This window comes from Triticum urartu, chromosome 5A (genome assembly GCF_056163025.1).
Source record: "Triticum urartu cultivar PI428250 chromosome 5A, HENAU_Tu73, whole genome shotgun sequence".
Taxonomy (NCBI): Eukaryota; Viridiplantae; Streptophyta; class Magnoliopsida; order Poales; family Poaceae; genus Triticum; species Triticum urartu.
In genome coordinates this window covers 52,454,962-52,467,409 of record NC_141877.1, presented here as the reverse complement: position 1 = coordinate 52,467,409, position 12,448 = coordinate 52,454,962, and the positions used below count along the sequence as shown (strand labels likewise).

The window sequence follows — 12,448 nt, the reverse complement described above, 5'->3', positions numbered from 1 at the left end:
AGGCCAGGGGCACGATCTGGAGCAGTATGCGCGACGTCTAGGGCGGACAACGCGGCGACGCCGGCCGGACGGGGGCTCAGCAGGGAGCGCAAGCTGGAATGCGCCGTCGGAGATGCTGCCACATCCGGCCTCGGCGGGAGTCCGGCGCGGGACAGACGGCCACCAGCTGCTGGGGCGGCCCTGCGGGGCGGCAAGTGCAGCCGCGGCCAGCGTGGCAGCAGCAGCCGAGGCGGCCGACGGAGCCGAAGACGACAACGCGGACGCGAGAGTCATGGGCAGCTCAGCGAGAGCCTGAAGAGGTGAAGGAGTGCATCTGAGAGAGGAGGCGGAGAGCAACCCGGGTCTGGTCACGCCGGCTGGAATGGTGGCCGGTGGAAGGAGATCAATGGGGCGCCGCCGCCGGCGGGCGCGAGGTCGCAGGAGCCATCGAGACTCGGCCAGAATCGTTGATGTTTTCTTACGCCCCTGTGTTTCCGATTCATCTTCTTAGAAGATGCGTCATCTGGATTCCCCAGAGGTGGTTCCTCCATAGGTGGCTCACTGTCCAACGTGCCTTCATCTGCATGCGCCCCCTTCTTCCTGGCTTGTTTTCGCATGAAGATGGCACTCCTGTACAAATCTATTCACATTAGTTTGGCTCAAAAATCACTGTCGTTTAATATACTGTGGTATATTTGATACTGTAGTTTTTCTGCAGTATTTAAAAAAGAGGCCCCGGCCACTTTTTTTAAAACTGAACCAAGCGAAGTCGTTGGGGTCGTTGGGAGAGTGCTCAGCCTGTTGACACCGCCATCTACGTACTGATCAGAAAATCCAGTGGCCACCGCCGCCGACTCATCTATCTGTCATATATTTCATAAATGAATTCACTGGTTGCCGAATGCTTTCTGCCCGTCTCGAACAAAGCTAGCTTGCTAAATACTAGATTGGTCATTGGAGCACACTCGTACACAGGAGGTTGACCTCGTGCATGGCCATGTAGCTGCAGGTGATTAATCCGGTCGTACACACGCTGATTAATCCGGTGGTGTTGCTTTTTAGGTGTTGATGAGTTAGCACATGCTATTCAGCCATGTAGTTATCAGCAAAAACTGCAGCAAAATAACGTCGGCCAAATGCTTCAGTGGACTTGACAAAATTGAGAAAAACTATGGTTTTAAAAACCAGGGTATTTGTTCCCCACACATAAGAAAACTATGGTTTTAGGATACTTCGGTTTTTCAAAAACTGTGCTGCCAAACTAAGCCTAAGCATAAATTAACACTATGGAGGCCAAGCAGATTATAAAATAGCACTAGCAGGATAGGGAAATGACCATTATGGAATCTGGTGGTACCTCTTGAACTGGGGATTAGTAGGATCCAATGCATACAGATGATTCGTCAACATGGCTGAGAACCTCGGGTCGCCTGTGCTAATATTGATTTCAGGAAGTTTGTCCTCGACACAATCCATGCCCTTTTTGCCCTTCTTACTCGTGCGTTTTATGTTATAACCTTTTGCACCAAAACCGAAATTTAACTAAAATTTGACCACAGTTTGTCAAATTGGACCAATATTTCGTCGAAAGATAGATTTCGCCCCAGGCCGATTTGGCTGAAATCCGTTTTTTCGGCGTAAAATCAAAACACAGCTTCCTAGCTTTCCACTTCTCCTTCATTTTTTCTTGATGCATCTCCCAGACAGTCTTCGTCTTCGTGCTCTTTCTCTCAAGCATACGTTTGCTGAGGTCCTCAAACTCCATGTTGAATGTTATCTCCATGTCCTGGTTATCATCAAATTTATCTCCTTGTAGTAAAAGGGCCAACCTTTCCTTGTTTGTTAACTTTCTTTTCGCTACACCATTTGGCAGAGACTCGCCACGAAAATCGTCTACATCATCATCTGATGCACTGCCATCACTTGGTAAAAAAATATTCTAGGGTGATCTAACTGCAACAGAAAAAATTGATAAGTGGTCTGTGGACCTGGATGTTATTTTTATTATTTTTAGTGTTCCTTGTACCGGAGTAAATAGCATAAATCGACCACAATTCGAGCTATAGGGTTCGGAAAACTACCACTTACTCAAAATTTCCAAAAACATATTATAAAGTTGGTCTTTGATTTCAACAAACCCAACTGACCATGTGGTTTTGCCACCACGGCTAGCAACCACCACGAACGGTCCAGCCATGACCGGCCACCATAGCCGCCGTAGCCATGGCTAGTCACCAACACGCCTGGCACATAGCCAAGGCCACCGCAGCCATGGCCGGCCACCACCATGCCCGACGCACAAGGGCCCGATTGCTTTTTTAAAAACACTAAAAGGGACCCGATTGATTTTTTAACTTACAGTGACTCGATTGCCTATTTTAAAGACATACAGGGGCCCGGTTGCCTTTTAAAAAAATACAAAGACTTTATTGTTTTTTAAAAACTTATAGGGATCCGATTGCTTTTTTATTTTTTGCAGGTACCAACATGTGGGCTTCACCTGTCATAATGGTCAACCTAACGGTCCAATATAGTGGTAATGACTTATGCCATGTCAGACCTGGCGAGTGGACCCAAAATATCATAATCGCGCTTAAAATTAACCAACATGGTCATTAGTGCAACATGGCAGTTTTATGAAATAAAAAACCAACTTTGTGGTAGATTTTGGAAAATATTGTTAAAGTGGTAGTTTTCTGGAATACTATCCCAATTTGTAGTAGTTTTATGATTTACTGTGAATAGAACGGAAGTTTTTTCCAAAAAAAAGTAGCAGGAAACAATTACAACCACTCATCAACTAAATCTATGAAGGTAATACCCCCTACGTTCCTAAATATAAGTCGTTTTAGAGATTTCAGTATGAACTATCTACAAAGCAAAATGAGTGAATCAACACTCTAAAATACGTCTATACATCCGTATGTAGTCTATATTGAAATCTCTAAAAAGACATATATTTAGAAACAAATGGAGTAAAATTTACGAACTTCCCGTGATACAAGAAGCAATGTGCATCCCTGAAGGCTGGAGCAAACATAGATCAGTAAGAATCAAGTGACGAGCAAACCTTTTTTTTTTTTTGCGGGGTAAGTGACGAGCAAACCTAGCTACACCACACACGGGGGGAAAAGAAATACAGTACCAAAAACTACTGTCCCTGAAGTAGACTAGGAAACATAAAATCATTACTATGAATCAGGGTAGCACGTTGAGCATGCCCTCTTGAATTAATTTCACTTACTCCATAATGTAATATAGGCTAAGAAACCGGCGATTATGACGTACGGCCATAGACACGCCAACACCCCACGTAGGACCAAAAGCGTAAACCGTTTCAACGCCACGCCAACACCCATCCTCTTCCGAAGCACTAGCTGATCCTTGGATGTCATGTACGTGAACCAAGCAACGTCAAGCAGCGTAATAGTGGTGCCTATAACCGTAAGAGTAACTGCTGCTCCAGCGGCGGGAACCAGCGTCGCGTACATGCCCAACGCAAACGCCGCGGCCAGCGTTCGGGCTGAGCTGTTGAGGAAGAAAATGGACATGACGAAGGCTTTCATGCGCATGCTGATGTCGACAGTGGTCACTCCGGCGTACATGAGGCTGATGGTGGCCATGGCGGAGCAGAGCAACGCCAGGTTGTTGGCGATAATGAATGCCTGAAGAGAGTGGCTTGCGACAAGCACCGGCATGCCGCCCTTAATATTATCGACCTTAGGGTCATCATCTGTTCGATAGCCTCCGGGTATGGTGAAAGCTACCGCAAAGGAAATCGTCACGAGTAGCGCTGACACAACGCCAATGGTCTGTGTCGAATCCGAGATCCTTTTCTCTTCCTTCTCCTCATTTAGTTCAGGGATGCGGGTTTTACTATGAACACCGTACTGAGCATCAGCATGCACTAAAAGTTTGTGGATCGAAACCCGTCGGCCCTGCAAAAAGAAAGAAAGATAGTAATTAGCGTGATAGCATTCAACAGCACTCTTCTAATATATGTGCAGAGGTTCTTTTTCTCTTACTTGGACTATTTGTATTCTTTTATTTGAAATTAATAAAAATACGCAGCAGAATCCTGCTGTTTCCCTAAAAAAAATATATGTGCAGAGAATTTGTTTCCATGTGCATAAAGGTGTTGACAACCAGATTTGGCAACATAACTACTTCCTTTGTAAACTAATCTCTACTATCTCTACTTACTTAAAAAGAACGTAAGGTTTCCATTTCACTTTTCTCCTCACCACCCCTTCGTCCAACCTTCCATTTTATGATAATCAATCACCTTAATTTACTTTTCTTCTGAACCAATTCCATTTTAATTTACTTACCAAACTTTTAATTAAAATACATGGTAATTTACGGACATAATTTGATGAACATTTATTTACACAATCGCATTACTATGTACAGGTAAATCACAAGCTAACTTACTAGAATATTTATATCCCGTTGCAATGTACGGGCATTGTTCTAGTATACTCAAAAGAATGTAAGGTTCCCATTTCACCTTTCTTTCCACCACCCTTTGTCCAACATTCCCTTTATGATATTGAATCAACTTAATTTATTTACCTTCTGAACCAATTCCATTTTAATTTACTTACCAAACTTCTGATCAAAATATAAGGTAATTTATGGGCAGAATTTGGTAAACATTTATTTACACAATCGCATTATTATGAACAGTTAAATCAAAAGCTAACACAAATATTTATATCTCGTTGTAACACACGTTCATTGTTCCAGTAATCTCTACTACTTAAAAAAAACGTAAGGTTTCCATTTCACCTTTCTCCCCACCACCCCTTCGTCCAACCTTCCATTTTATGATAATCAATCACCTTAATTTACTTTCCTTCTGAACCAATTCCATTTTAATTTACTTACCAAACTTTTAATCAAAATACATGGTAATTTACGGACATAATTTGATGAACATTTATTTACACAATCGCATTACTATTGACAGGTAAATCACAAGCTAACGTACTAAAATATTTATATCCCGTTGCAACGTACGGGCATTGTTCTAGTACTACTAAAAAGAATGTAAGGTTCCCATTTTACCTTTCTTTCCACCACCCTTGAATCAACTTAATTTATTTACCTTCTGAACCAATTCCATTTTAATTTACTTACCAAACTTCTGATCAAAATATAAGGTAATTTATGGGCAGAACTTGGTAAACATTTATTTACACAATCGCATTATTATGAACAGTTAAATCAAAAGCTAACACAAATATTTATATCTCGTTGTAACACACGTTCATTGTTCCAGTAAGTGATCTAAAATGTCTTATATTAGTTTACATATTTTATATCACGGACGCGGTGTTTTGGCTCGTAGGCGCATATGCACCCATTGTCTAAATATACATTTTGAAAAGTTGAAAAATTCGGAACAAAAATCCCGCTGGTATATCCGGACATTCTATGTGGGTGCACAAAGTTTCGGTGAAAAACGACGTTTAGTATGAACGACGTTTAGTTTACAGAGAGAATATCATCTAGAAGAGCTAGGAGAAGAACAATAGGCGACTTGTCCAAGGTCTCCTTTATGTGAACGTAGTGGTCACAAAGCACCACAAGTTTTTTTTTCTAGAGACAATAAGTGATCTAAAATGTCTTCTTATATTAGTTTACGGAGAGAATGTCATCTAGAAGAGCTAGGAGAAGAACAATAGGCGACTTGTCCATGGTCTCCTTTATGTGAAAGTAGTGGTCACAAAGCACCACAAGTTTCTTTTAGAGACAAAAAAAAACTAAAGGAGCGAGTAGCAACGGCCAAAGTTGCCAGGTGGTCCTTTAATTTCTACCAACTAGTAAATGCGCACGTGCAATGCACGTTAATATTTAAGCAATATATTAATTGCACGCGGATATTAGGTACAGTATGCTATTAGTTATATATTAATCCTGTGATTAGTGTAATATTTGGCATGATATTAATTGCACGTTAAACACGTTTAACGCTCGCCATTAGAGCAGTCTAGGTCGTTGGATTGACTTAGTTTGATGGTCGAGATCAGTTGAATCTGCCTCTTTGGATCTTTTTATATTAGTATAGGTATAGATGGATATGGAGGGGCTCCTCTTACCAATGGGGGTGAGATCTATAGTGGGGTAGCAATCAGTAAGACTCATTTGTTAAAGATGGAGTTTACATGAAACTTATGACTAAAGTCCAGGATTAGGCATCTTTAGCCAAAAAAAAGCCATGATAAAATTAACTACTTAAAATAAACTGCCTTTTATATGATTCCATTCTGAAATATATATAACTTCTTAGATTCATGCACTCAAACTTTTCTAACAACGACTATTTATATGCAAAATTTTTGAAATAGTGTAACTATATTTGCTATGAATATTATTATTCTGATATAAATTTCAGTTAAATAACATAGGCATACTATAAAGTAATGCAGGTCCCATCATTAAGGGAGTTAGATCACATACCAAACCAAAAAGGACACCTGGGGTCCGCATGCGCTGTGAAAGATCCAGTGCAGTTTCCCTCTCGTTATTTGATAAATTTAACATAACTTCCTTGTCCCACAGTAAAAAGCACACAGTTTCTAAAATTCCGGCCTCGACAGCAAGGTGCAACCCAGTGTTGCCATCATCATCCTGCATATTCATGATGGCTGCAAACATCTGCTTTTCTTGTAACAAAACCTGTAAAACAGGAGGAAATAGTTTTGCGTAGCCTTGTTTGGCAGCTACATGGAGGAAGGTCTTGCCCTCGGCATCACGTAGCTGCGCGCAATCCGGGCAAATTTTGAGCAAGGTGCAAACTACACTGACTTGCTTTTCCTTAACCGCCTCATGTATGGGGAATGACCCCTTGTTGTCGCACTGATATGCAAGAGATTCCTCAGCGTCTAGTAGACACTTTACTGTTTCAAGAAACCCACATGAGGCTGCAAAATGTAGAGGTGTGCTCCCATTTGTTTGTTCCCCTTGTTTGCTGAGGTGTTTGTTCCACTTCAGAAGATTTTTTGTCATACCTGCAGTTATTATAAAGTTACCCCACAAAAAATGTTATAATAAAGGTAGATAGAGTGACACATGAGCTCGGTGGAGTAGCCAGGAATCAATGATTGAGGGAGCCTAAGGGCATGTACAATGGTGGCATATAGTTACATATGGCTCATGATAAAAAGTAATTTGAGGCATTTACATTTATTTTTTCTCCCCAATGCAAGCTACCACTAGTGACCTCATTAAGAAATAGAAAATAAAGACTCTAGTACACATGCATCTCTACTTTTTACTCCAACCTTTTCAGCTTTTGTCACCGGACCACACTTTTTTTCTTCAAGCACCCGCCTCCTGGAGAGGATCCCGCTTCCCTATCCGAACCTACTTTACGTCATATCCGATCCTACATGGCATGCGAGGCATCACCTTGAGGCTATGCATTGTACATGCCCTAATGAGTCCAACTTTTGATGGCAGTGACCAAATTGTACTAATGCATGTACTCTCCCTAAATCTAAGCATATTTATGTGCATCTGTGGGATCATCGGGGAAGCCATATATAGCTCCTGCCGGTTCCCCTACCCCCACCACTGCATGAGGTCCAACTATTTTATGAAGAAAGTTAAGATACAAGAATATGCAAGCATATATAAGTCCAGCTATTGCTCAATGCATTACGAAACAATTATATTTCGGTCACCATATAATTCTTCCCATGGATGTATTTTGACAGCATATCATCACAGTCAACTCAAAAATTCTCCCTCGGCTCTAAATTAATTGAAGTCATAGCTTTCTCTGGAATCAAACTTACTTAAATTTGATCAAACCTATCGAAAAATATACTAACATCTAGAACACAAAATTAGTTCGATTAGGTTCTTTCAAAAAGAATGTTTTATACTACATATTTGATGTTGTATAGCTCTCAACATATTTTCCTGTGGACATGCTTAAACTTGAACAAGTTTGACTTAGGACAAACCTAGAATTTCATCTCATCTAGAACCGAGGGAGTAGCAAATATGTAATAAAGAAAGAAAAACATATATGTTTGTATTTGGTGAACACCAACTAGCCAGAGGTTTCCAAAGATCAAACGAAAGGTAGCAATTGCATGGAAATGCAACATGGATAACCTACAATAAGGGAAGGTAGAGATATTCATTTATGTGTTCAATTTTACTAATTTGAGGCTCTTTTAAGACCATTATATCAACCCCATATCGTCTTACAAATATCTTAAGCATATTCAATTTATGTAATGGGCGAAAGTTGCGACTAAATAAAATTGCATTGTCATGACAAAAAGAAAAGTACGTGCACGAAAGAGATCAATTTGAGGGAGGTTTAGTGGTCTTTTCATATGTTGTTTCAATGGTATATCTGATGGACACATGCATGTCAAATTAATTAAAGGATAACCAAGGCAATGGTGATCTATTATCTTAATAACAACCAGAAAATGAAAAACATAACATTGGCGATCGAGTTTAAAAGTCTAACAAGTTTAAACCAGATTTTACCATGCATGATGTGCTATGATGAATGATATAGTAGCATATAGTATAACTCACTTGTGCTCCTGAGAACGGCAACATGCAAGACGTTTTGTCCATTTGGTCCAGAGTAGGAGAGCCCCGGGTCCTGCTCATGTAGTCCCTCGGCAATATCCTCACGCCCTAACGAGACGGCCAGGTACAGTGGCGACGTGCCGCTTGCAAGAGGGAAACGAGTCAGTTCTGGATCCGCGACCCATAACTCGTGGACCATTGCCCGAACCGTCTCCTTGTCTGACAAGCGGAGGGCCGCATGGAGAGCCGTCTCCCCCTGCTCGTTCTGCTTCCTCAGTGCTGCCTTCACCCTGTCGTCGCCGCCCTCAGCTTTCGCCAGACAGATGAGGTGAGTGACCATTTTCAGCATCCCAGCTCTGGCAGCGCAATGGAAGGGCGTGTCGCCCTTCTTGTTGCGTGCGTCCAGGAGGTGCTTGGCCTTGCAGTAGATGCCCCTCGCGCTCTCCAGGAACTCGTCACCGTCTCCACTGGACGCCACGACATGGAGGACGTTGTTCAGCTCCACGTCCAAGGTGATCGTCGTTGCAGAATTATCGACGACGTCGGCCTCCTCGTCATCGATGACGATGTTGATGAGGCCTCCGGGCGGGACAGCATGAACCACCGGCGGAGTGGCGCCCATAAGAACATTTAGCGGTGTCCAGTGGCCCTTTCGGGCGGCCATCAGCAGCTTGGGGTGCTGCTGCACCACCGCCGGTTTTGCCTCCTTGTCCTTTGGCGGCCCGGAAGGTGCTTTTCCCCCCGACTCCATTGGCGTCAACCTGACGTGCTGTGTATTCTCTAGTGGTAATTGGTATAGTACGTTGTACTAAGTAGCACGATGGAGCAGTTCTCCCTCTATGTATATATATAGTGCAGTTAGCTGCAGCCTCAAAATATATAGAGACAACAAAAGTTGTTATTCGTCCACTTGGTTAGGAATCGTTCATTGTGTGTAGCAGCTTTACTCCGATCCTTTGGTTCGGTTCGAATTTGATTCTGCACAATTTGATGACACGGACTACTTGGATGCAACCACTAAGGCCGGTCTTTCTTTAACGATTTTGTGAAGATGAAGGCACCAGCCAGAGGTCCTTTATCAATCATTATTAGTACAGAATAACCTATCGGAATGGCATATTAAATACAATCGTTCTGTAATCTGCATTAGAAAAAGTTCCCCTTTTTAAGTTGGAAGTGAACTTAAATACATAAGCAAGAAAAATCTACTGCAAGTTGTCTGAAAAAGTTTACAGGACAGGCTGATTTTCTATGGATAATAGTTTCTGTCTTGACAGCTAAGTTGTCGCCATACACCTAAACAGGAAAGGCCTATTACGGTTTTTCCTTCCCTTGGCTCAGATGTAAGCTTATTCTTACTTAATTCCAAAAAGAAACATCATTATTATTGCTAGCTCGGTATACAATTGCAAGTTCGCACCCCCCTCCCTTTCTCCTCTCCCCTCTGCGTCGCGCCCGCGTGTGACCGGAGGGCAATACCTAGCCATCCCGCCTCCTCCTCCCCCTCCTCGACGCGCTGATGGGCGAAGCCCGGCCAGTGTTGGCAGCGGTGGTGCGGGCCGTGGAGCCGGCGGCGGGTGTCATCGCGCACCCAAATATGGTTTAGGAAATAATTCTTTTTCATGTGCCAGATTGATTGATTCTCAAAAAGGGAAAGAACTATAACAGATCGACTAATTCCGGCCTTACCGCACGCGGGTGGTCTTCTCATCTTTCTACTTCATCTCTGGAACGAAACAGCCATGCTAATGCCAAGGTCGCTGGATCCGGCTTGCCTGCTCCCTCCCCATGCTCCCATCCGTACTCCCACTTCATCCTACGGTTGTCTTTTTTTTCCTTTTCTTTCTAATCTAATCATCTCTCCCCCTGATTTTAAGGGGGTGGGGCCGGATTTTATTTTGTTCCAATCAAATCAAGCCACGTACGCAGGAGCACGGATGGGCACACACCGGGGGAGCAGGTAAGTCTCGTCCAAGGTCGCCTGCGTCGTCTACTTGTGATTTTCGGAGATTCCATTAACCTCCTCTTCAACACAAATCCCCCTTTTTTAGTCCTGTCAGATTGTTCGGTTCGTGAAGTTAAGCCTCGTACATATCTCTCTCACACTCTAATATTTTTGTAACATCCCAATTTTTAATTTGGATATTAATCATTAGGTCATCATATGCATCCATGATTCTTGCATTTTGAATTGGTTTTATTTGGACATTTTTTATCCTAGAGACCTTAAGCAACTCAAGGACCATTGGAGAGAGTTGGAGGTTTTCATAAAATTCCATTTTTGAATTTCCAAAATTGGTAAATTGGATCAAGAAAAATTTATTTGAAATTATTTTTCCAATTATTTCAAAATAAAAGAAATAATGAGAGAAGATAATATGACTTCTTCAAAATAGAGGAAATAATGGAAATTTAATTTTAAATAAAAATATAATTTTTATTTGATTTTCATTTGAGATTTTATTGGGTTAAATTAGGGAAAAATTGCATTTTAGCCCAGAAAAATATTCATGTCGTCCTAAATATTAGTAGAGGACCGTGAAAATGGTTTTGGGGATTTTAGGATTTTTATTTATTTTATTTTGAATTTTTCCGTTCGGTGAAATTATTTAAAAAAATTCCCTTCGGACCGACTGGCCCGAAGCCGAGCCAGCCACGCGCGCCGCCGCCTTCCCGAGCCGTGGCCGAGGCGGACTCACCGGAGAACGGCGCCGCCAAGCCGCCCCACGTCGCCCCTGCCCCAAGTCGGCCTCGCCCCCCCACCGCCTCCTTAAAAGCCGCCGCACGCCACCCCATCCTCCTCATCATGCATCGCCGCAGCCCCGCATCACGCCGCCCGCGCCGCCGCCGCCGCACGCGTCCCGCCGACGTCGGAGCTGCGCCACATCAAGCGACGCACCGCCGCCCGCCGCCCATCTCGCTGGAGATCGCCACCGCCGCCGCCGGTTTTTCGTTGAAAACCGCCGAACCGGTAAAAAAACCGATCCGGTTCTTTAGTTTTCTTTTCGATTTTTTTCATTAGATTGGTTTTATTTTTAGGGTTCGTTAAATAGCGAACGTTCACCCGATTTGTTTTATTAGCGAACGAATTCGTTCGTTACTTTCTGTTAGCGGACGTTCGTTCGTTAGATTTTTCCCTTTTTAATTTGATTTGTTCTGCCAGGGACCTATCCGCGAATAGTTTCTTTACAGATTAGTCCCTGATCTTCAAATCCTCACTACTTTTTGCTCGTTTGTCCAAATCCAGTGAAACCAATGCCAAAATCTTCATCTTGATCCCCTCTATCCAGATAATCAACTTGAACATGATTTTGGAAATTTAAAATTTGGTTTCAAGCATATTTGAATTCGAACTTCTTTTGATCATAGTTTGAGTTTCGTAACTCTGATTTGACTGATTCTTTTTGTAAATCGAAGCTCTTCTCTTAAACTTTCAGTTTAGATCTTTTCTTTTGGTTTTACATTTGCATCTCTTGATTGAGTGCTTATGTATGTTATTGTTTGTTCATGATAGAGTTTCCAGAGTGCGAGGCTTGCTACTACGAATCTCTATGGTTTTCCGATCGTCAGCAAGACAAGTAACACTTTGATCATATCCCTTTATTACCCAGTTTTTATGCATTAGTTTCAACCCACAAACGTTGCATGAGTAGGACTTGATAACATGTGGGTACTGGGAAATAGATGATGAGATAGGAACCTATTGTCTTATATTCTCAAACCCTGGGTATTACTACGCTATGCTTATACTGCTATGCTATGCCCGTAGACGTGGATGGTTTGAGAGTACTCATGAAAGATGTGAGAGTTATTATTATCTAAGGGAAACTTAAGGTGGCTACTTTAATACACATCTGGGTGGATTGGTTGTGGGCACCTAGGGATATACCAGTGTTGTCCTAGG

General features: G+C 42.4%; 2 protein-coding genes across 2 annotated transcripts in view; both read right to left on the bottom strand.

Moving 5' to 3' along the window:
• LOC125506745 (pre-rRNA-processing protein esf1-like) overlaps nucleotides 1-12,448 on the bottom strand; it is a 128,871-nt gene that overhangs the window by 2,720 nt on the left and 113,703 nt on the right. The window contains exons 6-7 of the mRNA XM_087523334.1: nucleotides 1,337-1,496; nucleotides 461-609 (exon numbers count right to left, since the gene is read on the bottom strand). Coding sequence (XP_087379460.1) covers nucleotides 461-609; nucleotides 1,337-1,496 — 309 coding nt within the window. The remainder of the gene's footprint in view (nucleotides 1-460; nucleotides 610-1,336; nucleotides 1,497-12,448) is intronic.
• Nucleotides 3,168-9,374, bottom strand: LOC125507796 (protein ACCELERATED CELL DEATH 6). The gene is made up of 3 exons (XM_048672300.2): nucleotides 8,548-9,374; nucleotides 6,445-6,995; nucleotides 3,168-3,917 (listed from the first exon to the last, which is right to left on the bottom strand). The coding sequence occupies exons 1-3, from the start codon at nucleotides 9,293-9,295 to the stop codon at nucleotides 3,216-3,218; spliced, it is 2,001 nt and encodes a 666-aa protein (XP_048528257.1). The 5' UTR covers nucleotides 9,296-9,374; the 3' UTR covers nucleotides 3,168-3,215.

Excerpts from the sequence above, each read along its gene's own strand:
- LOC125507796 (XM_048672300.2), bottom strand. The coding sequence starts at position 9,295 with ATGGAGTCGGGGGGAAAAGCACCTTCCGGGCCGCCAAAGGACAAGGAG. Across the intron at positions 6,996-8,547 it reads TGCCGTTCTCAGGAGCACAA|GTATGACAAAAAATCTTCTG; the intron begins GTGAGTTATACT and ends TAATAACTGCAG. Across the intron at positions 3,918-6,444 it reads CAGGTGTCCTTTTTGGTTTG|GGCCGACGGGTTTCGATCCA; the intron begins GTATGTGATCTA and ends TTCTTTTTGCAG.